The sequence below is a fragment of the Geospiza fortis genome, unplaced genomic scaffold (genome assembly GCF_000277835.1).
Source record: "Geospiza fortis unplaced genomic scaffold, GeoFor_1.0 scaffold11, whole genome shotgun sequence".
Lineage (NCBI taxonomy): Eukaryota > Metazoa > Chordata > Aves > Passeriformes > Thraupidae > Geospiza > Geospiza fortis.
In genome coordinates this window covers 3,559,848-3,583,860 of record NW_005054304.1, presented here as the reverse complement: position 1 = coordinate 3,583,860, position 24,013 = coordinate 3,559,848, and the positions used below count along the sequence as shown (strand labels likewise).

The window sequence follows — 24,013 nt, the reverse complement described above, 5'->3', positions numbered from 1 at the left end:
AAAAAAAAAAAAAAGTCATTTGCAATATCTTAAAATCTTCCAAGGGCCTCATAAGTCAGTCGTCTTTGTTGTTCTGGAGCTGGAGGGAGTTGTCCTTAGGTGTGTCTTGTTCATAGGAAGATAAAAGTCATTATTAATGTTATTTTCATTATTATGAGTGAATATAGTAAAGGAAATAGAAATGTACTTTAAGACACATTACACCTTTTTTTGTCTATCAAGAATTAAATTTAAAGTTCTCTGCCCTTCCCTTCATTTGCTGCAGCTGTACAAAGTCCCATTACAATCCAGTGCTTGTCAATGTACATTCCAAAGAACAAAGAGGGGCTTATAGAGAGGAATACAAGTCATAATTTCACTTCTTTGCATGCATTTATTTGTGATTTCAGGAATATTTAATCATCTTGTACTCCACAGAATTATAGAGTTTTTTTATGTTGGAAAAGACCTCCAAGATTATCGAGTCCAGCCATTAATGCAGCGCTGGCTCCTACCCAGTGTCCCTGAGGGCCACCTCTACATGTCTTTTAAATACCTCCAGGGATGGTGACTCAACCACTTCCCTGAGCTGCCTGTTGCAACGCATGTTCACCTTTCAACAAAGATAGTTTTCCTGACATCCAATCTAAACCTCCCCTGGTGAGATCTGAGGCTGTTTCCTCTTGTCCTGTGTTGTGTTATTTTGAAGAAGAGCCCGACCCCCCTCCTGTCTATACCCTCCTTACAGGCAGGTGTAGAGAGTGAGGGGGGCTCTCTTGAGCCTCCCTTGCTGGACTAAACATCCACAGCTCCCCCAGCTGTTCCTCAGAGCGGTGCTCCAGACCCTTCCCCAGCTCCACTGCCCTTCCTGGGCTCGCTCCAGCCCCTCAGTGACTTTCTTTAGTGAGGGGCCCAGAGCAGGACACAGCAAGGTGTGCCCCCCCCCCCCCAAGTCCAGGGGGGCAATCCCTGCCCTGTTCCTGCTGGCCATACTGCTGCTGATCCAGGCCAGGATGCCACTGGCCGCCTTGGCCACCTGGGCACTGCTGGCTCGTGTTCAGTCACTGTCACCAGCCACCCCCAGGTCCTTTTCCACCAGGCAATTTTCCTTATATTCTTCCCCAGCCTGTGGCCTGCCTGGGGTGGCTGTGACCCAAGGGCAGGACCCAGCACTTGGCCTTACTGATCCTTATGATCCCCATGGATCCAGCTTGGCTAGATCCCTTTGCAGAGCCTTTCTATATTCTTTATAAAGAATTTTACTTATTTTTATTTAAATCTATTCTAGGCATTGATACCATATTAGGAGATGCAGAAGGTAACTGTAGTTATTCAGATACTAATGAAACTCAAGATTTAAGAATCAAGCATCATCATGAATGTCTGCTCACATTGCCTGGTTTACTTTTTATACTCAGTTAAAAAATTTTCACTTTGAAAACTGGTTTACATTCTACACTGTTTTAATCCTTTAATACAGAATATTGGCATACAGTTTGTAAATGTACATTCAATTATATCCTTGGAGTAATAGTTGTAGTCACAATTTGACAATGTGAACAAGGGTGCTTTACACCAGGCAACTTGTAAAACTATAATTTGGAGCTGTATAGATTCTTATGTTCTTACTACAGTGTGCTTTTTGGAAACAAATCCATTTTCAGATAAGTCATGATTTTATTTTTACACTGGAAAAATAGTAATGGGATAGAAAGATGATGTTAAAAATTTGTGCAGTTATCTACACATCAGTACCCTTGTTGTTTCTATCTCTAACTTTGGTGTTTGCCATGTTGCTTAAAGGAGGAAAAAAAAATTTTTGCATTTTTCATCTCTGCACTCCACTAGCAATAACTTAGGTTAGATATGTCTGTTATCTGTGCTGTCAGTAACCTGGTCTCTTATGGGGTTTTTTTTTCTTTTGTTTTTTTTTTTTTTTTTCTTTAAGGTCTGGAAGACTCCCACTACTCCTTCTTGTAATTGGTGTATGTGTTTAACCCTAAATTGTGCATTATGGCCGACAAATTAACAAGAATTGCTATAGTCAACCATGACAAATGTAAGCCAAAGAAATGTCGTCAGGAATGCAAGAAGAGTTGTCCTGTGGTTCGAATGGGTAAGAGATACAATATAACAAAGTTTTGAAGCAATTGGAGCCCTTTTAAATCAGTTCTACTCCATAGAATGAGCTTTTTATAACTAAGGGATTTTTGTGTATCATACAAGCTTTTTTTTCATAAAGCCTTTAGAAATATCACTAAAAGCATGAACAATTCTTAGTAATAATGACACTTTTCAAGCCTTTGGATAATCTGAAGCTTCTGTGAACGTTCATCAGTTACAAGTTCCTCTGTGAAATTTAGTAGGCAGGAATTCTGATTCACCAGAAACTGGACTAATCTTATCTTAATTTTTTTCACCAGGAAAACTTTGCATAGAAGTTACATCACAGAACAAAATAGCATGGATTTCAGAAACACTTTGTATTGGTTGTGGTATTTGCATCAAGGTAAAAATTAAAGTGCTTTATTTAAAGTGCTAAATTTTCCTTATTTTGTTATTATATTTAGCAATGCCTACTGTAACTTCAAAAAGCAGTTTTCTTTCCTGGATTACTGTTTATAGAAAGTGAAGAACTGTGTCACTTGACTGAACTGGTTGGGTTGCAAGGTATGGGTTTTGTTTGTGGCTTTGCTTTTGCTTGGCTTTGTTTGGGTTTTTTGTTTGTGTCTGTAGACACCTAGCAGCAGAAAGATGTTTTTTGTGAAAGGTGTAGAATATATGCAGTGTGCCTTATTTGTATTGTAGACTGACAGTCTAAACTGCAGACTACTAATTTGAAACATATGGTACAGAACTTCTGTGGCAGGTTGACCATGTAATGTAAATTTGGTAGAGGTCCATTTAAAAATATAAATGCACAGCTGGGTGCAGTACAAAACATAGGCTTTTGTTAATAAATTGTGTGCACTAATAATCTATAATTTATTTCAATTCCAGAAATGTCCTTTTGGAGCCTTGTCAATTGTTAACTTACCTAGCAACCTGGAGAAAGAAACAACACATAGATACTGTGCCAATGCCTTCAAACTTCACAGGTATTTTATTTTTCAAATATCAAAGAGACAAAAAAATCCAAGTTTTTGATAGTGTAAACATAGTGCATGCCAAAGTGTTCTTGGTTCTTACCCCAGGAGCTTCCTTTTAGAATGTTAGTTACATTTTTCTTATTAAAAAGTATTATAATGAAATAAATTAGTGTTAGGGATTATTTTACAGAGCCCCTATTTAAAAACAGACTGCCCTTAAGTATTTCTTATGCTCTTCTATTTTTAAGGGATTTGATATGATTTGGGTTAGATATTTGCAAGTTAACAAATGCTGTAGAAATCAGAAGGTCTTAAAATGGGTTGCAGCATTTACTTGCCCACTAAGTGTTGGTGTGTGATGACGTAAGTGTAACACAAACTTATCAATGTTTTCTACAGGTTGCCTATCCCTCGTCCAGGTGAAGTACTGGGTTTGGTTGGAACCAATGGTATTGGAAAATCAACTGCCTTGAAAATTTTAGCAGGAAAACAGAAGCCAAATCTTGGAAAATATGATGTATGTATCAGCAATAAAAAAGAGTTAGCATTTTAGATAGCTGTTGATTTTTTTGGACTGAAAGTTTGTATCTGTGAATGTGATAGATTTGTGGGGTTGTTGGCACTTTGATATTGACAGCCAGTGACCTACTGCACACAGGACCAATAGTAGAAGGTTATTGCTAATAATTTGCCTTCTTGCAAATTGTGTATATCTCTCAAGAAAGATAAGGGTACTAATTGTGATTGTATCATAAAGATAAAAATCAGAGGTAGGTTTCTTGAAGTTGCACTTATGGGCCTGTTTTTTTTTTTATACCAGTCTTTAAAAAAATCAGGTTTTTCTCCCTACATAATTTACCTGTTCCCATCAGGGATTTCCATAGCCCAAGTATTGGAGTTTCTTCTAAGTTACCTTTGCTTTTACCTGAACAGCTTAAGTGTCTATGAGCACTTACTGTGTATCCTTGGGATCTCAGGTATTTTTATCTTTGATTCTTTTGAGGAAGATTTCTCATAAAGTATGTTGTTATTGTAAGTTGTGGTTGAAGGTATTTCCCACTGTACACTTGAATACTGAGCTCTGAAAAATCCTTAGTTTCTTCATGTTGCTAGTTAGTTAGAAATAAGACTTTTTGAGAACGAGACTTAAAACTTGTATTCTGCTGGTATTCATGGGAATTCATAATCCATTTTCCTATGTGTTTGCTCCAAGTCAAACTGCAGCCAGTGAGCAAAATATTTTACAAGGGCTTTTTTACCTAGCACTACTCCAAAGAGTGAATACATTGGAGAAAGGACATAAATAATAACTATTAGGACTCCTCTTACCAGTATTTCAGATGTTACTTTCTTACCTTCTGATTGCATGGGGACAGTTGAATTCTGATGCACACTTTTGTCCTTCAGGAAGCACTTGTAAGAACAAGTGTGTTGATACTTTCTTCAGCAGTTTCTTTACCTGAAAGAGTAATGTTTTAATAAACTGTTCAGTCGTGGTTGCTACCTAAAGCTCCAAGGAAATAGTAATTTCCCAGCTACATTTTACGTTCTCTTTCAAGTTTGGTTTATATTATTTTGTGGACTTCTTGTTTCAGGTGGTAGTATTGCAGAAATAGCAAAACTTTTGACTTTCTGAATGTGTACTTAATTGAATTACCATGCTTCCAAAATCAGACTTTGCTATGAAGGAGCCATATCAGTATGACCACAGAAACACGTGGTATGAATTGAATCTTCCATGTTGCTTCTGCTCTAAAACTGATGAAGCATTTCCTCTGTGTATTTGCTTGGTTTGGAAATACGACTCTGTCAGTCTGATCCATACTGTTCATCATCAAAGTAATTAACTCAGCACCCCTCAGAGTAGTACAGTGTGCAAGGGGGAACTTTTTCCTGGGTGATTGCTGTGAACAGTTTTATTTTCACTTTGTCGTTTTTCCTTTCTTTTTTTTTCTTCTGTTTCCTTGGAAATGTTTGCTAGAAGCAGAGAAGATTACCAGATTTGTTACATCTTCTGTGCTAGTTCATGCTTTTATCATTCCAGTCCTTTTTCTTTGGATTAGCTGTATCAAATAGCTAATAAGTGCGGTTACAATTAATCCATGCTGTCATTTTCCCCATGAAGTTGTTTCAGTTCAGTAGCTTCTTAGCTGTGCAAATTTAATTTTTTTTTTAAGATTAGTGAAACCTGGAAAAAGAAGATCTCTCTAAACTTTGTTTTTAGAATGCTTTTGCAGATTTTTTTGGTGTGTTCTCTTACAAGCATATTCTCTTTGCCTTACTGATTGGAATTTGAAATTAGGGTTCCTTACTATGTTTTTTAATGGTATAAGTAAACCCAGGCTTTAATTTTGTCACAGGATCCACCTGACTGGCAAGAAATTTTGACTTACTTCCGAGGATCTGAATTACAGAATTATTTTACCAAGATCCTGGAAGATGACCTTAAAGCTATAATTAAACCTCAGTACGTGGACCAGATACCTAAAGCTGCAAAGGTGAGAAATTTCATGAGTTAATAGAAAGCTGGGACCTTCTTCTGTAGTACTTCTTCTGTGTTTAAAGGTTTTATTTAGCAGCCTCATTCAGAACTGTTTGAAATTTTTAATGTTGGTTGAGATTTTTTATTATTTATCACGCAGGGAACAGTGGGATCAATTCTGGACAGGAAGGATGAAACTAAGACACAAACTGTTGTGTGTCAGCAGCTTGGTAAGTAATTTTGTACGGTCAAATTTTAAAGCATTTGAGAAGTTCATATTTACTGGAACAATCAAGTTACCATAATATGATGGAGCATGTACATTATACCAACTCAAAGAGAGAAAAAGTGCTTTAGTGTAAAGCCTAGGGCATGCTGTAATATAAATAACACAAATAATACTTTCTGGTGGCAAACTAGTTGGTACATTCTAGTTAACAGAATCTCATGCAGTTTCTGTTTCATAGTATTGTCATTTTTAAATCTGGAAAAAATCCCACTTAACATCTGCTGCTCTTGCTTGCTCACAAATGTGGCAAAGTCTGAGCATCCCCCTTTCTACACTGCATGTAAAAAATGTTATCTTAATATTCCACACTCCCCCAAAGCTTGTATGTATCTAATTTTAGTGGGAGTAACACTGACTTCTGAGATTAATACAATTAATAAGAACATCTGCATAGTCCAGCCCTAGTAATGTTTTGTAGGTGTTTTGTATTTAGTTGTTACTAAATTTAGTTGTTGCTAAATTCACAGTGGGATTGGTTTTGGTAGAACTGGGTAGTGAAGGTGGGGCTGCCATTGTGCCACCAAGAATGTGGTCTTTGAGTCCCACTTAATTTATTAATGACCCAACCTATTATTGAAATGTGTTCGTTAAGCTGCTTAGAAAATACCTGCTTCACCCATCTCCTGTAAGGTTTGAGGGACTTGATTTTCCTGAAAATCAGAACTCTCCAGGCAAGCCTGACAAGAAGCACTTTCAGAACTGGTATAGTCTCTTTTTAGGGCCAGAATCTTCACCAGTGTGGTCGAAAAAGAAATAGAAATACAATTCTTCTGCACGACAGGAAGCAGCCATGCAGCTAATGCTGCAGAGAAATTATAGCTTGCTATGACTTAGTATTAGCAGTATGATACTGATGCTGTATAATGTGAAAGCTTATTCTCCTTTTGTTTTCTTTCCCTCTCTGTAGAATGTTTGCTATGTTTATACGTGTTTCTGTAGGTAATAAAAATATGGATTGTTCTGTTGGTTATCACATACCTAAAATTAATCACTTATTTGCAGACTTAACACATCTGAAAGAAAGAAATGTTGAGGACCTTTCAGGAGGAGAACTTCAGAGATTTGCTTGTGCAGTTGTTTGCATTCAGAAGGCTGATATGTATGTTAAATTTACTTCTGTTACACATTGCTTCTAATAATCTGTCTCAGAATATGGTCCTCAAATTTACACTTATTCTTAACAATAATATTTTGTATGAAATAGTGAGGAATATTTAAAAATTATTAAATAATGTTTTAAAATTATTTTAATTAAAAATGGCTTGAAAGCCATTTTTACTTCATGTTTAATCTCTGGATTCTGTATGCTTTCATTAATTGAGTGGAAATAGCTGATTTCAGAAGGCAGTGTTAAATTTCAGTATCCCAACCTCATAAGCTCTCCATAATCCCGCCTAAATGTATCCTGTTGGACAGCACACCTCCCTTAGCCTCTCTGAATGAGAAAGGTACAGCTGCTTCCCCACCTCTTAGAACTTGAGTCCCTCCTCTCCTGTCTTGCAAGCAGGAAATTACTGTCTAATCTTTGTTGTTTCCTGACTCCTTGGGACCAAGAAAGCAAGATCAGAAGAGTTACAGGGTTTTGGGTGTTTTGCTTTCGTGAATTTTTGGTTGGTTGGTTTTGTTTGCTTGGGTTGCTGTTTTTTGGTTGGTTGGTGTGAATTTCAAGTGGGTTTCGTTGTTCAGTTTTCTCTTTTTGGAAAATGTCCTTCTTCCAGTCTTCTAAAGTATTTTTGCACTTTTTAGTTCATTTAGTTAAATTAAGGTGACTTAAATTTAAGTTAGTGCATGGGAATCCTAACTGCTGATTCTTGTAACTTTTGATAACTTTGATAACTTTGTCAGAACTTTTGGGAAAGTAATACTTAACTCACTTCCATGTGGCAGTCTACAGAGAATAAAGGCAGGTGTGCGCAATTCTCATTTTTTGTCTCCCTTTCTCAGTATAAATAATGATTCTTTTTTATTTCCATTTACTTAATGGTTGTAATGTTAATATTATGTTTGAATAAGTAGAAAGCTTGCATTCACTAAGACTTCACTCTTCCTTTTGGGATTAGCTTCATGTTTGATGAACCTTCCAGCTACTTGGATGTCAAGCAGCGCTTGAAGGCTGCCATTACTATCCGGTCCCTCATAAACCCTGACAGGTAAATGCAAGCTTCAGATGTTTCACCAGACTGTAATAATGCATGACTGCTTACAGAGGGAAGAAGCATCCAGTCCATCCCCTTAGAAGTGCTCACTCCTCAGTATGGTACACTAACAGATGTTTCAGATATTCCAAGTCTGTAATATTCTATTCTTTTGCATTTTGGAAACTTATTTCCTATAGTTTCTTGTCTCATTTCAAAATTCTGTAATAAGGATAGGAAAACATTGGTGGTTACTTTTCACCTCAATGTTGCTGTTTCATCCCTTTCTCACAAAGATTTTTATTTTCTTTAAATGTGCTAAATATTTTTCACTCAAATCAATCATCATCCTTCCACTTAATGTACATAAAGAAGCTGCCAGTTCATGCTGAAGATGGACTTTAAATTTATCATTCACGAGTTTTTGACAGTTTAAAAAATGCTGGTGAGAGATTTGAACTCTTTTCCTTTTTTAGTATAAAGTGAAGAAACCATATTAAGTAAAAGTCATGTTGATAGCTCTTGTTTGTGCAAGACTAGAGTAAGAAAAAAAGAAAAAAAATGATTTGCATTGAGGTAAAAAAGCATCCCTCTGGCTTTGTTTTTCAGGTACATTATTGTTGTAGAGCATGATCTAAGTGTATTAGATTATCTCTCTGACTTTATCTGCTGCCTGTATGGTGTGCCAAGTGCTTATGGTGTTGTTACCATGCCTTTCAGCGTAAGAGAAGGTAATTCTTGCCATATTTCTCTTTTTAAACTTTCCCAAGAAAAGACAGCAAAATGCCAGTTGGCTGCTATATTAACATGTGCTCATACTGTCACAGTTCAGCAATGAAAAAACTGTGTGATTTTTTGCAGAATTTCTGTGTTACATGATACTTAATTTGTAACTCAACCAAAAAGCCTTCATTTTCACTTGCTATGGACATAATTTTGATACTTGCAGGTGTTTTGTAAACAGTGGAGTTACACAAAAGACCCTGTAAGTAGTAGAGAAAGGGCAGGAGAGAGGTTGCACAGTGCACAGGTATGTAGAGTTCAAGTGAATTGACCCCACTTGTAGTACTGAGACTCAGTAAAAACTGGCTTTGAGAGAGTGGGCCCAACAGCAGGAGCTCCTTTAAACCCCACACACATCCCTAACAGTGGCTTTTCAGGAAGAGCTGCTCCAGCCATTCTGTAGTTTAGTAAGGCTCTTCTTCATTCAGTTTGGAATGTGCACACCTTAAAAGAGGAGGTCTTGTTGCTTCTTTTAAAGCATTAAAAATCCAGCATTCTCATTATCAGAGTGGAATTTGCAGCCAGGAATTGAAATTCATCTTGTTTTACTTTGTAGCAGACCTTTCTAATGATCTTTTTTCCTCCCATCATAGGCATAAATATTTTCCTAGATGGCTATGTTCCAACAGAAAATCTAAGGTTTCGAGATGCATCTCTGGTATTTAAAGTAGCCGAGACAGCTAATGAAGAAGAGGTTAAAAAGATGTGCATGTACAAATATCCAGGAATGAAAAAAAAGATGGGAGAGTTTGAACTATCCATAGTAGCTGGAGAATTCACCGATTCTGAAATTATGGTGATGTTAGGGGAAAACGGTAAGTGCGATTTTTGTTGGAAACTACTTCTCCAGCCCTGAATATGCTCCTAAAGCTCTTCTTCACTTTGGGAGCCAGGCTTCACAATTACTGGGTTTGAGTCAGGTTGAGCTGCTTGTTGCCTAATGAAGATATCACAGCATGAGCCCCCTGAGTAGGAAGAATGTAAAGTTACTGAGTGTTAACAGTGCCACCGTGTTGTGTTTGTTACCTACCCGGTTTTAAAAACTTAGGTGGCAGTTTTAAGGTGTCTCTGCCATTTGAAAAAGCAAGTAGTAGCAAGTGCTGGAAGATAATATAGGAATTCTCAAAGCAGTATAATTTTAAAACATATTCTTTAGTAAATAGTCTTAGTTGTTGTATCAACGACTTGTTAGATGTCTAAATTACTAAAAAGTGATTAATGTGTAACTTGTATTTTATTTTATTTTAGGAACTGGCAAAACAACATTTATCCGAATGCTTGCAGGAAGACTTACACCTGATGAAGGAGGTAATGTGTTACACCCAAGATGAAACCTATTTTAAGGATACTGGAAATTCTCTTGTTTACATTATTAATTTTGTCTTTTTATAGGTGAGGTCCCAGTCCTAAATGTCAGCTACAAACCACAGAAAATCAGCCCTAAATCTACGGTACATTTCACCCTTATTTATTAAGTATCATGTTTGCTACAAAACACATATAGAAATTATTTTATGCCTATTTTGTATCTGTATCTATTTAGATAGATTTTTTTGTTATTATTCTGTTTCTGCTTGTTTTCTTGTGGTGCATAAAACTGAATGGCAACATTTTCCTTTTGCTAGGGAAGTGTGCGTCAGCTGCTGCACGAGAAGATCAGAGATGCCTATACACACCCCCAGTTTGTAACTGACGTGATGAAACCTCTTCAGATAGAAAACATCATTGACCAGGAGGTATTAATTGCTTGAATCAACATCCTCATTGTCTTAACTCTCAGCCTGTACCTGAACTAAGCCTGGCCTTGTTTCCCCTGCCCCACCAGGTTCAGACGCTGTCTGGTGGTGAGTTGCAGCGTGTGGCGTTAGCGCTTTGTCTGGGTAAACCTGCAGATGTGTATCTGATTGATGAGCCCTCAGCTTACCTGGACTCTGAACAGCGTCTGATGGCTGCCAGAGTCATTAAACGGTGAGTGCACGTGCTGGGCAAGGAGCCAAACTTTGCAGTAGTATTACAATGAATTCACATTACTGTCTCTTCTTTTCTTCTTTCCCCTCATTTCAGTTTCATTCTCCATGCTAAAAAAACAGCTTTTGTGGTAGAACATGATTTTATCATGGCTACATATCTTGCTGATCGTGTGATTGTTTTTGATGGCATTCCTTCCAAGAACACACTGGCAAACAGGTAAGAGATTCGTTGGGATTACTAAGCAAGATTGTCATCCCTGCCTGTGGAAATTAAAGCTGCATCCAGGATTGTCCTGAGGGTTCTGACTTTGTTTTGGATCATGGAATAGAAAATGGGATTGATCCTTACCTACAGGCTGCCTAAACCAGAGTTGGGGCAGGGTTGAGGAACATAACCAAACCCTCTAAAACTAGACCAGCCTTAAGCAATTGCATGATGGCTAAATAACAATCAGAAGAGATCAAGGAATGAAAAAAGTACCAACTGTAAACAAGCCTTATGAAAATAACTTTCAGATGCATTAGAAGAAAGCAGTGTACTAATGGTACCTGTATGCAGATGTAGTGAAGGGCAAGTCTTGATGCCAGCATGCAGTGTGCATTGCTTTACTCTTTCAGAGCTGTCCCTTTTGATGTCTACTCTTATTTCTGTAAATAATTTCATATAGATTACAGAGACTTTTTGATGAGCAGCCTTATCAGAAAACAGGCTTTTAGAACAGTGAGTACTTGGCACAAGCTAGATGAAGTAAACACACTGGTCTGCCATGGCAATCCCCTGCTACCCTGGTTTTGTTGGTATTCCTTCCAAGAACACACATGCTGAAATTCACAAATCACAATCATTAATGGATATTGATAAAGTTATGTTACAATCTTTGCTAGATTTTACTTATGGTGCAAGTGTTGGGTTTTTGTTTCCTTGAGTGTAAGTGTACCAGCACACACATGTAAATACAAAATAAAAAGAAAAAGGTCACAGCTGGAAGCCACAATGAGACACTACTCTCATCTTTCAGCAGCATCTGAGATAGGGCTTGACTAAAAATGTAGCATGTCATGGTATGTCAAATACAGCTCACATTTGCATTTCCAGACCTGAGCGAGCTCAGGATGGAGATCAAAGTTGCCTGTAATCATATGATATAAAACTTCTGAAAATATAGCTAAAATATTCTTCTGTCTCAACAGTCCACAGACTCTCTTGGCTGGAATGAATAAGTTTTTATCTCAGCTTGAAATCACTTTTAGAAGAGACCCCAACAATTACAGACCAAGAATAAATAAACTCAATTCCATCAAGGTAAGAGAGGAGCACCTTTGCAGTACAGGAGCTATGATTGTTTGATACAAAGCCAGATTTTAAAATATGGAACAAAATGAGGATTGACAGGGTAGTTCTGCTGTGCTGGAAAAACAGCATATGAAACTAGTAAGAGTAATAAGGGAAGCAGAAAGGAGTTTTAGATAAGTGTCTTTTATTTCAGTTATGTTTAAGTCTGCCAAAGACTTCAAGTAATGGTGACCTTTTTTCTCTTCCCAAGGATGTGGAACAGAAGAAGAGTGGAAACTACTTCTTCCTGGATGACTAAATATTGAATCCCAGCATCTTTTTAACTGGCATCTAGACATGCATTGGAATCTAAACAGCTGTGATGAGATGGCTCAGATCAGGTTTTAGAACAATTAATCTTTTGGAGCTTAAAATCTCTTGCTGCATTTAACATCTGAGATAGTAGCAGTAAACATCCTAGTCTGAGTAAAACTGCCACTTTCTATATTTTGGTGACACAGCCCTATTTTCAGTGTAATAATTTCAAAATAGACCACCTTGAAATTGTGCAAATGGGTCTCCTGATTTTTCAAAATTTAAGGAAGGTTTTCAATTCAATATATCCTACTCATGTACCAAGTACTGACTGAACTTCCTCATTTTAAAATAAATCTTTGGAGCTGTTTTCTGTATAAGAGGGAAGTTTACTAAGAATGTCATGCTGCAAGAGTGACTCTTTTAAAAAGGTTGAATCTCTCTGGCTGAGGGTTTCAAAAATAAAATACCCACATAACTTGTGACACTGCAGAATTTTTTCAATTACTAATTCAGAAGTGTGTATATTTATATAATGTCACACACCCTTTTCTCACACTGAAGGTAGCTACACCTTTTTTTAATCATCTGTCCCTATGCATGTTCTCAGACCTAGTGAGATGAAAATAATCAGTGAAATAATCCTAAAGAATATAAACATTCTTTCCATCTATCCAACTCACTCTTCCATGAAGTTTTTATAAGGCTAAGATGCAGGAATTACTTTTTCCTAAAGTAAAAAGCTTTGATCCTTACTATGACAAAAAAGAAAAAAATTAAAGACGCCTTTTTAAAAACTTACTTCCCTTTGCAATAAGGTCCTTCAGGGAACCAGTAGGAAAATTCAAATATTCCTACTTACTCAAGCAGACATTCAAAAAACAACTTTCAGCTATGTGTCTTAAAAGGACAGAAGGGTATTTTCCATTCAACAGTTCTCTGCCTTCATTGGCATGTGAAAAACAAGATGAGAAAACATGGCTTTGTTCCTTGTTTACATTTTTGCCTCAGAAGTTACAGAAAGGAGTGGAGGTAATTTGTGGGGTTTTGCCATTCTGTGTGTTAGTAACATGGCTATTTCATAACCTTGGGAGTACTGAGCACTATATACACACTGCCTCCCTCTGTAACAGCAGTGCACCTGTACTACAGCAGCAGAGGGACTCTGAAGAAGTGCAGGTACTGAGTACAGCCCTACACACCTGCACTGGTCAGACAAAAACTTCCAAAGGCTGACTAAACTTGTTCTCCTCTGCACAGCTCAACTCCCTTTGGACTGGAGTTGTGCAATCTTCTCCGAATCAGTTGTGATAAGGATAAGGTAAAGATGTGGTTCAGCTGTGTGTCACACAGCTGAATATTACATGTATTAACAGGAGGATCCTGCAATTCAAACATTTTGCCACAGGCCAGAGGTTGGGCCAATCAGTCTACTACCACTCCTTGAGCAAGAGAGGAAACCAGACTTACTTGATCAGCATCAGAGAAAATACACCTACCCCTTCCAGTCCTTCACTGTCCTAGAGAAGCAAGGCAGTGTAGGCCCAGGTGAAAGAAGTTGTTTTTTAAATGCAAATTCTAAAAGCACATCCCTCCCAGTTACTGCCATGCCTCTCTTTCCCAGTGTTTCCCAACAGATTTCTGTAAGGAAGTGTTACTGGCTTCATTCTTCTAACAAAGCTTGTGATAAACTACCTGCTCTAGGACAGAATGATTTGTTCAGTGACTGCTGCAAAATTTGTGGTGGAGCTAGAGTTTAAAATTCACCAGTAAACTCAACATGCAGCCTTCTTTATGATTTTGAAAGGAGTTGAAATAAACAGAGAATCCCAATTGTAACAACAGTTAAATGCTTCAGTGCTTGCTTCGTTCTCCACCTGAAAAAGTGAAGATTGCTTCTTTTGAAATCCTGAATGAAAAAGTATTTAGATTAAAAAAAGAAAAACCAAAAAGCCTCCAGCATGACCCTACGAACAAAAACTCCAAATTCAGTTTATGGCTTCTTTTTGTTTGCTGCCTGCCATACGCTGGTCATCATTCTACTGCTTACTACAACTGGCCCTGTAAGAACAACATTTCATTTAATGCCATTGCTACAGGTTTCAATACATACATATAATTTAGAAAGCAAGTGAAAAGACAAAACGTTTATTTTAATTAGGGTTTTATACATAGCATGCATCTGAAAACAAACTCTTTATCATGTAACTATCACTCTGGTATCTGCACCAAGGGTGTACAATCTCAGACACAATGAATGGGTACCGTCACCTACACTACTGTATACAGAGATATAAAAATATACACAACAGTTCAATTTTACAGAGCAACAGAGCTGAGTGAATACTGTGCACACTGCACTCTCCGAGCCTGGACAGCTGAACATCCAGACTGCAAAGGCAACAGGAACACTGCGGAGATCATAACTGGGCTCAGAAGAAACAGCATCAGAACTCTGACACAGTGTAAAAATATAAGGCAGAAGCCACTTTCTTCTGAATTGTAGGGAAGAGCAGAGCACACTGGGACTCTCCATTCTTGCTTTTAAAAGTAGTTCCAGCAAGGAGTTGTACATGCAAAACATCAACAGTGCAACAACAAAAGAATACTGAACAGTAGCTCAATCGTACAAACTTAAAAAAATGTAACATGTACTTTATGCATCTCCTCACAAAATATCTAGGATTTGTCAGTGCATTAGTGTTAAAGTGGCATTAAAAAAACTTCTGCTATTATAACAGATGCAGAATTATTTTGGAAATGCATAGCATCTACATTTTTATTGTCTTTGTAATTATTCAGTTGGCATAGGCACCATTCTAGTCACACCAGCATTAAGAATTCTTGGTGGAAACAGCCATTCTTATCAGTTCATACACAGGTATTCTTGACCGCTTGTCTTGATTTTGATTTCAACAAATAAATGCTTTTTAAAATTCAAAAATATACCCTATGATTATGAAAAGAACTATATACAACATACCTAAGACACAGGGTTAGCTGGCTGCCATACGTGTAACACACAAGAGAAACATTCAAGTTTGACAGATATTTTTTCTTTTTGAGATGAAAGGCCTTTGGGTTGGAAGCATATCAGAGACAACAGTGCAGTAGGCTGAGAATTCCTTTAGCTCAGTTCAGAACTAAGGCATTGTATGATAAAATATACATTTATATTTGGTGCAATGTTACCGTCAATTTTAGAATCTAGATCACATCAAATGCTGTCATTTGTCACTCTAGTAAACGCACATACCCATTTTCTATCACAAACGGAAACCTTTGTGGGGAAAAAAATTATCAAACACTAAACCTATTTTTTTCCTAATTTGACATTGAAGAAAAACTGCTAAGCCAAACAAATTCTAGAATCCCCCCGAGAACCCTATGGTAGGACTTGACATCCTCCTAGTCTTTACTTGCCAAAAATTAGCCCAAAATTAAACATCATTGAACTTCACTAAAAAGAAATTAAGATTTTCAGCTTCTACTTCAAATTACTTTTTGCTTAAATTTTCCAAATATTCACTCATTTTATGCTTGCTGCCCCCTCTGATTATCTCCCAGTGCTGCCCTTCTCCTGTCGTTCCTATATGGCTGCCCTCTAAAGTTTCTCTGATACTGGTAGCCGTCATCTCTGCTTCTGCTGGGTGGTCCTTTCCAGGCCTCCTCATTTCTTTGGAACTGGTATCCTCCCCTGCTGGAATAACCCCTGTCAGGTCTGGGCCTTCTGCCTCCTCCATAAGTCTGGTTATAGAACTGCTTGGACCTGCCACTCCTCAGCATGTCGGAAACCTCCGTGTCATCTTCAGAGCTCTCCTCCCTTGTTCTCTGGGCCCTGCTTTCCGTCTGCACGCTCCCAGTGCCCTTGGACTCTCTCCCTTTAGCAGGCCTCTCCTTCCGGCTGGGAGTGCCGGCTTTCAGTTCGCTTTTGGGAGGTTCTGCCAGCAGTGCCTGCGTGCTGGGCCCTGCTGTCGGCCTCTCTGGACCCTGTGTCTGTGGAGGGCGATGCTGCTGCCCGCCTGCTTTCTGCTTAGGAGCAGCAGGACAGGTTTGCTCCAGCTGAGGTGCCCTGGCTGAAGTGTCTTTCGGGGTCCCTGCAGCAGCCACTGGGAATGGGACGGTATTGGAGCCGCTGACACTGTTGGTCTTCTGGAGCTGCTCTGCACAGTTCACTCCAGGAACTGGAGGGCTGCATTCTTTGCCCACGTACATGCTGGCAGAGGTGCCAGCTGCTGCCTCTTTGTCCTCAGGAGACAAGACAAGGTTAGGTCTCGCTACTGAATTCTCAATGAAACCCTGAACTGGGTACCCATACCAGAAGTGAGGAAAGAAAGGAGGTGCTATTGGAACAGCTCCTAGAAAGTGATTGTGTCCAAAGGGCGGCTGCGGGAACATATTTTTCCCTCTCAGGGACTCGTCGTAGTTGGCATGAAGAGCCTGCGCTGGATTCTCCGGTTCGACACAGACCTGTCCTTGACTTTCCGTCACCTGAGCTGAAGGTATGATCAGAGGCAGTGATGGAGATCTGTCAACCTGTGGAATCTGACCATTGGACCTGGCCTCGGTCTGGACAGCAAAATGCCTGTTTGGTCGTGCAGTTTCGTTTTCGTTCTGAGCAGGAGCAGCCTCCTGGAACCAGGGGTTGTGCGGATACACAGGAAGGGACACGTTTGGGTACATTCTACAAGCAGCTAAATAGGCCTGGTGCAGGGGGTACAGGTAAGAATGGGGTGCCCACATGGGACAACTGTATGCCTGCAAGACATCAGGGAAAAAAAAAATTAAAATCAGTTATTTGGTCTTTTGAATGTTCAGAGAGATATAAAAGCACATCAGTCATTTACCATTTCAAAACAATACAGGAGATAAAAGTGAATTTTCTTTACAGTGACTGCCCTCCATTCTAAATCATACAACTCTAGGATGGTGTTCTTTTTTTTTTTGTTTCCCTTCCAAATGCAGTTGAAATGGGCAACAGTTATGACCAGTAAGAAAACTTAGTAACGATTTCTGTATGTTAAAGACATAAAGCTTGACTTAATAAGTCATGCTCTAGCTCTGTGTTTGAAGAGAAACATTTCAAACTCATTTTCCAGAATCACACTTACTAATTGGCAATTTCTTCTACTAGACCTCACTTTGCAAAGATCACTACACTGAAGTTGTCCACCTCAGGTGGTGACCCTTTCCCTTTTCTCTACCTCCACGTTAATGAACTGGACTCTGTAGAGACAGTTCCTGGAGCAAACCATCCTGGAAAGCCCATGCAGACCTCCTCTGCAGGAGCCCCTTCCCTCTCAATGTGCAGTGGAAGGGTGTGGGCAGGGCAGGGTCTGGAGCAGAGCAGCAGACAATGCAGAGGGTATTTCCCAGGCCTGCTGTACCCTGTGACACCAGCGGAGCAGCATAGCCACTAGAATGTGGCCTGGGACCAGCAGATGGTGCTGAAGCACCAAACGACAGGCTAGAACCTAAGTAATCCACAGCAGCAGTAAGGAGAGTCCCAAGCATGTCAAGCTTAGGAATCTCTGTTTAAAGAGTTTAAATGCAATGGAGTGACAACTTGCTAATTAATGACTTATGGATTTCCTATTAAGCACAGAGGTATCAAATTGACATTGGAAACTGTGCTGAATATTCCCTCTTTCCATGCCCAGACACGAAACAATATTGTTGCTATGGCCAAAGTCCCATGAAATGAGCCCAAGAGCTCTCAGCACCTTGCCCCAAGTAGCTTGCCTGACAGAAGGAGTAAGAAGGTAAAAAGGAACATTATTTTGTGCAGAAGGGAGAAAGAAAGAAAACAACTTTGCCTTGCCAAGCAATGGAAAATGTTGGGTTTTGGCTAAGCCTCTTCCCCAACCACACCACAGATGTGCACCACATTTACACATACACACTACTATAATTACTGAAAGCGTAGAGGTACTATTATCATTAACCTGAGCAGAAAGAACAGACATGCAGGGTACTTAAGGGAGTGGCCCAAGGGAAAGATTTGGGGATTTGCACTGCAGTGGCTTTGCCAGTACACAGCCAAGGTTGAAGTCTGAGGGCATTTTCTCATTCCCTATGCACATCATGCAAAAGAACCATCTTCACATGCACAATTTATCTGTGACTTTGTAAAGCACAATTTGCTGGCTATGCAGCCACAGCTGGAAGCCAATAGGTCTCACTATGCTATTGACATGAATTTGAATTCTGCTGACTTGAAGTGCACTGTGGACAACTGCTGGAATCCCAGTTAACAGAAAACAAAATAAGGAAGTATTTCAGTCTGAAAGACAGACTTGAAATGTACACCTGCAGCAACAAATTTTCCGCACTCTAAGTACCAACATTTACAAGCGATTTTTGTAACAAAAATGAAAACATAAGGAAGTTTGAAGAGTTACCTTCACACCAAGATTGAAGAAAAATCTCAGAATATTCTTATCTAAAAAAAAGAAGAATATTTATAAGGACCTAAAATATTTCATCTGACACAAAAACTGTGTGAAATTACATTTCAGTAGAGAACACCAATATTAAGTTACTACTTGCATGTCTTCAATTGATTAAGTTGGGGTTTTTTGCCACAGTAAGGTATCTAGAACACAACAGCAGTTTAAATTTCAGTTTTAACAGTCTGTGAACTTCTAGTTGTTAAAGAAACAGTTCACTAAACACCACTGTGCAATCAGACATGAGATGTTCTTTATGGACATACCTTGCACTCAGAGTATGCCAAAACCTGTATTTTCCCAGATCAGTAAGGAAATGTTCAACAGCTTGCAAGCTTTTAAAAGACATGAGCAAACCTATTACTCTGACAGGACAGTTCACCAAAGATAATTCTTTACATGCACAAAACCTCAAGTTATGATGGGGCAAGCTAAGAGCTACAAAATGATCCTACCAGATTTCCAGGTGTAACCACCTGAAACAGTGACAATGTTGGCAATGCAAACGAAAGAGTTACAACTCTATTCAATATTCCTTCCCACATCTTAAATCACGGAATGACAACTACTGGATCTTTGGACAAAGAATGACAACAGGACCAAAAAAAGTTGTGTTTATCTACATTTTAAGAAAAGGAAACCTATTAGAAAAAATGGTGTCAAATTCAGACTTCTCACCTTTAGGTAAGTCATCCCCAGTACTGCACAGGGAGTAAGGAGGTGCAACGGCTCTTTCTCCCTTTTCATTAAAAGGGAATCCGGGGTAGAGTGGATCCTGGTAGGGATTCAGAGTCTGAGGCAAAGGCATTAAAGGCTGGTTAACTGCTTGTAGCCACACAGGAACTCCAGCACCTGAAGCAGATGTTACCTGAGCCTGTGATACAATAGAGTCAGGTCCCGTGGCTGGTCCTGGCATCAGTGAAGAAGCAGGTATTTGGGTTGGAATACCTAGAGGGAAAAAACCCCAAAACAGATACATACATATGTATAGAAATAGAACAGCTATCAATGCTTATCTATAGATATGTATATATAGATAAATAATCACAAACCAAAAGACATCAGAAAAGCAGGATTCAAAATGCAGAGAATAGTTTTCAGAAAGATTGAAACTATTTAGCTAACCTTTCCAGAAATAGCTAAACTGATCCCATGTTTCTTTTTTAAAATTATGGATGCCAGAAGGAAATAGGATGGAGGAAAAAATGGGGGAACTGAAACTTTCACGTGAATCCCTGAAGTTCTCATTCTGACTAGTCATTTAGAGTCAACTCTGAATCTGAGCTTAGATCAACTGGGCTGCACATCTTCTGTCACAGACGCAGTCAAATGAGATGGGATTGTGACTGTCTCGTGAACAAAGCAGGCTGATCTGAAAGCTGGTTCTTGTACAGAAGCAGCAGTGTGAGAGAAAATGCAGCACCTGATCTAATTAGCACTACTGATTCTAAGCTAACTTCACAGACCCTAAGATCTGCACAGCGCACCAAAACCATTACACTGGCTTTGCAGCTCAGGTCCAAATGGATCTCATTACTTTCAGACATGCAAGTCCCAAGCTGAGTCCTCAGGAGTCAACCAAGGAGCCTATTGTTACATGGGACACAGAGCACAAACACTTACCAGGTTTCAACATGCTGACAATATGCTCTACCTTAAGCAGATCCCAAAACTCAATGCTATCCCACTCAAGAGGAAAAACGGCCAATTAAGTACACAACCCTCTTGTACCTTCAGGTTGGGAATCAAGCAAACTGTACATACAGGCAATCAAAGATCTCTTAGAACTCTCACTAGGTTTCAGCAGTGAGAAACTACAGCCCTATGAATGCCTGCCTTTGGAATGTGAAATTATACCAGACAGTGTCTCCTGGGACTACCTTCAACTTAGTAAGAGAGTTGAAGTATTTTCCAGGGTTAGTAATTTCTGATTTATGTTAGTATTTCTGCAAACCTGCTGGTCCGTATGTTGCTGGCTCACTTGGCCAAGCTGGCACAATGGCTGGTACAGAAGGCACTGCTGGAGGTAAATGCACCTCAGAGAAGACTGGAGAGGGTGTCGGAGTTACGCTGGGCAAGCACTCAGTCAGGTTCTGGAAAAACAAACAAATCTGAATCCCGTCATGGCTGGTGACTCTGACAATTCACAGCCTTATCTGGACTACCACCATGCCCACAGGGAAGTACTAACTAGGAACATACCCAAAGAGACCTGAGCTGCATCTCTGTGTGGAGAGATCTGCTCTGAGCTCTATCCAGCCATGCCTGTACCACAGAGCCATCAGTGCTAGAACCACCTCCTCAAGCTTTACATTTAAGTATCTCCCGCCCAAAATAAAAGCCACCCTCACAAGCAATTACCAATAACCTCAGAGAAACCTGAAAAGGAAAAGCTAAAGAATTTAAATTTCTACCTTGGTAGAAAGGTATGAAATAACCCCTCTCTCAGAAAATAACAGATTTACTTTTCTATCAAGGGTTGTCCTTTTATAATCTATATGCTGGACGTAACAGATTCCTAACTGTGAATATGAAATTTTAGCATTATCACCATAGAAATGACTGTGTAATTAAAAGCCAGTATTGTAATACATACGTGGCTGTGATGAAGCTCCCCTTTGTCTGAAGTCTCCTGACTGGAAAACTTTGAAATCAAACAAACATTTCTTACTTGCTCAGCAAGAATCGGAGAATCTGTTTTTACTTGTTCCAAAGGAGGTGAAGCTTTTGGATAACTCTCATCTTGACTATTCTTCTAAAGCAAAGTTAGAAACAACATACACAGCTAGTCTAATAGTAAGATTAACTTTACAAAGAGCTATTCACAAACAGTAAACCACACTCCATACAAAGTGTGCTAAGCACCCATCACATATTAAACTAGTGTGACATTTTGCTCATTGAAAGGACAGCAAAGGTTAAAAGCCAACAAGAGGCCATAAATCTTCACTGAACTTCAGAGCTCATGGTCTGTTAGCACAATAGCTATTAGCAAACATCAAATCTTCTGTGGTCCCATTATACTGGAAGTACAGACTGTACTAAGCAATTACAAATCCAGATTTGTAAGTGCTCTCAATAGCCCAGGTTTGAGGACTCTGATTGCAGAGAAAGACTAAGTATAGATTACAGGGCTGAGGAAAGCTGACAAGTACAAGCTTCCAGCCTTAGGAGTATTTCACTAAAAGCTGTAAAGCAGCAGCAGCAATCACAGCTCTAAAGGCAGCTATTGCTCTGCTAATCATGTATCAGAGAAGCAATAACATTAAAAAAAAATTTGGTCTTTTCTTTAAGATTACCTCAGATGAATTTGGCTCAAGCTTCTGACTTAAGTGGATCTGCCTGGAATTTGACTCTGCAACACCAAGACATAACCTAGTAAATGAACCATTACACCACTTATGGCTATCACAACTTAAGCCAGTTAGTTTGTCTTTCCAAAATTAAACTTTCAAAACTAAACCTATACCTTAGTATATAATTACTTCAGAAAACTTAAATTTCTATTTTTACCAAAGATCAAAGCATCCTAAAACAAACAGTTATTCGGGCAGTAACAGAGCAGCTACTTCAACCTGGGTTCTGCAACTCTACAGGAGTTCTTTAGTGATGTTTGGAAACCATTTCAGTGATGCTTGGGGAAAGCAGGAATGAAATGCTGCTTTCCCTTTAAATATATTCATCCTAAATTGCTTCTAATGAAACAAAAGTTTGTACTTTTCTTAAAGGGAAAGTGCTCTGATTGGTATTTTCATATTCAAGTATTAAGATAAAAGAAGCTCAAAGTCTTGTCTACTTTTGACTGATTAAAAAAAAAGCTTAGAATGTTGCAGTGGATCAAAAGATCAAAAAAAGTTTTCAGACTGCTGCACAAGGTTTCATTCCTCAAGCACCAGCAAACACTTTGGTGGGGAAGACAGTTAAAAAAACAGTCATGACATAGTAAGATCTGAACAAGTTCTTCACATTCTGGCTTATGTTCAGACCTGGCTATCACTGCTTGTCAATCAAACTCATGTCCAGATTATCAGTAGTAGATACAGACTTTTTAAAAGCTTATTATATACTCTGTCACAACTAGACAGCAGTAAAAATGGAAACAGTATTGATTTTGAGAATTACTGCCAAATCCCCAAGCAGCAATAGGAATCCCTAAACACTCAGAATGAAGTATACTTGATTCCCATGGGATTGTTAACCTAGTTTCACAAGAGGCAATGCAAATCTGAGTGTCACAAAAAGCAGAGAAAGCTGGACATGCCATGCCCTTCAGCCAAATTCATCATGACAGTGGAGTCTTTACTTTCTCTCCAGCTTTTTCTACGTGAACATTTCTTAAAAAATGTGAACGTTCCTTAAAAAATTCCTTTGCAATTAGCAGAGATTTACTAACTACCTCCTCCTGGCACCTACAGCTTTCTTCTATTACTGCCATGTTCCACTTCCTCACAGAGGAGGAAAAGCTTTAAGTCCATGAAGAGAAGCTGAAGTGTTGTAACCGACTGGGGGGAAAGAGAAAACCCAAACAAAATTTTGACCATGTGACAGAGCTTTCTACTGTAAACAGGTTTGTTTTTTCAACCCTTCTGTACCCTTCTTCTCCCCCTCCTGTACCAAGGTATGCTAATTCTTAACCATGCCACACTGAATACTTTCACCTGGTTCATAAATTACTCTTAAGGCTCTTCCCACTGGCACTTTCTGCCACACACTCTAGAATTTCAAAAGGATCTAATTTAGGGTATCCTTGATAAGTCTTTTAGTTTTTCTCATTTTTCTTCCCATTTACTACAAAAATTCCAGCCAGGAGTCTACTCTCTCAGCCACATTCACAAAGCAGGGAAATGTACTTTCTTCACAAACCACACCCTTGCTACCTCCAGCCCAGTTTAGTTTGGCACTGCTACTCAGGATAACTTTCCCCTCATTGCCTAAACAGATGCCCCATCTTGACAGTAACAAAACAAGCAAATTAAAAAAACAGCCATTACCTAAACCCATTTAGTTTTACCTTTCTCCTTCTGCTCTTCCACCTCTACTGTCCACTTGCTGTTTCTTCTTTCAGTGTTTGAGAACTTTTTCTGGTTTACATTATCCACAGTCTGTGTAGCAGCCTGACAGACTAACTGGTTCTGAAGAAGTTAACAAAAGCAGAAATATCACTTTATGTCATCAGTCCAGTGACACTTTACCATCATCTGCTATGATACTATTACACCTTCATGACAAATAATATTTATGTCTGTGAT

At 38.9% G+C, this 24,013-nt stretch overlaps 2 protein-coding genes across 2 annotated transcripts; one reads left to right on the top strand and one right to left on the bottom strand.

Moving 5' to 3' along the window:
- The first annotated feature begins 1,925 nt into the window (after positions 1 to 1,925).
- Positions 1,926 to 14,159, top strand: ABCE1 (ATP binding cassette subfamily E member 1). The gene is made up of 17 exons (XM_005418105.3): positions 1,926 to 2,095; positions 2,403 to 2,488; positions 2,980 to 3,077; positions 3,468 to 3,585; positions 5,429 to 5,566; positions 5,711 to 5,780; positions 6,842 to 6,938; positions 7,900 to 7,989; positions 8,584 to 8,705; positions 9,351 to 9,572; positions 10,006 to 10,065; positions 10,150 to 10,208; positions 10,383 to 10,493; positions 10,583 to 10,725; positions 10,822 to 10,944; positions 11,919 to 12,030; positions 12,272 to 14,159. The coding sequence occupies exons 1-17, from the start codon at positions 1,993 to 1,995 to the stop codon at positions 12,317 to 12,319; spliced, it is 1,800 nt and encodes a 599-aa protein (XP_005418162.1). The 5' UTR covers positions 1,926 to 1,992; the 3' UTR covers positions 12,320 to 14,159.
- A 275-nt stretch (positions 14,160 to 14,434) lies between these two features.
- LOC115949515 (OTU domain-containing protein 4-like) lies at positions 14,435 to 23,848 on the bottom strand. The gene is made up of 8 exons (XM_031066401.1): positions 23,776 to 23,848; positions 22,064 to 22,119; positions 21,361 to 21,408; positions 20,719 to 20,857; positions 19,633 to 19,712; positions 19,443 to 19,557; positions 18,717 to 18,757; positions 14,435 to 17,073 (listed from the first exon to the last, which is right to left on the bottom strand). Exons 5-8 carry the CDS (start codon positions 19,678 to 19,680, stop codon positions 15,850 to 15,852), a joined length of 1,428 nt encoding a protein of 475 aa, XP_030922261.1. The 5' UTR covers positions 19,681 to 19,712; positions 20,719 to 20,857; positions 21,361 to 21,408; positions 22,064 to 22,119; positions 23,776 to 23,848; the 3' UTR covers positions 14,435 to 15,849.
- Positions 23,849 to 24,013: the final 165 nt, after the last annotated feature.

Excerpts from the sequence above, each read along its gene's own strand:
- ABCE1 (XM_005418105.3), top strand. The coding sequence starts at position 1,993 with ATGGCCGACAAATTAACAAGAATTGCTATAGTCAACCATGACAAATGT. Across the intron at positions 3,078-3,467 it reads AATGCCTTCAAACTTCACAG|GTTGCCTATCCCTCGTCCAG; the intron begins GTATTTTATTTT and ends TGTTTTCTACAG. Across the intron at positions 6,939-7,899 it reads TGCATTCAGAAGGCTGATAT|CTTCATGTTTGATGAACCTT; the intron begins GTATGTTAAATT and ends TTTTGGGATTAG.
- LOC115949515 (XM_031066401.1), bottom strand. The coding sequence starts at position 19,680 with ATGCCAGGACCAGCCACGGGACCTGACTCTATTGTATCACAGGCTCAG. Across the intron at positions 19,558-19,632 it reads CTATTGTATCACAGGCTCAG|ACTCTGAATCCCTACCAGGA; the intron begins GTAACATCTGCT and ends CCTTTGCCTCAG. Across the intron at positions 18,758-19,442 it reads TGGGGATGACTTACCTAAAG|ATAAGAATATTCTGAGATTT; the intron begins GTGAGAAGTCTG and ends TCTTTTTTTTAG.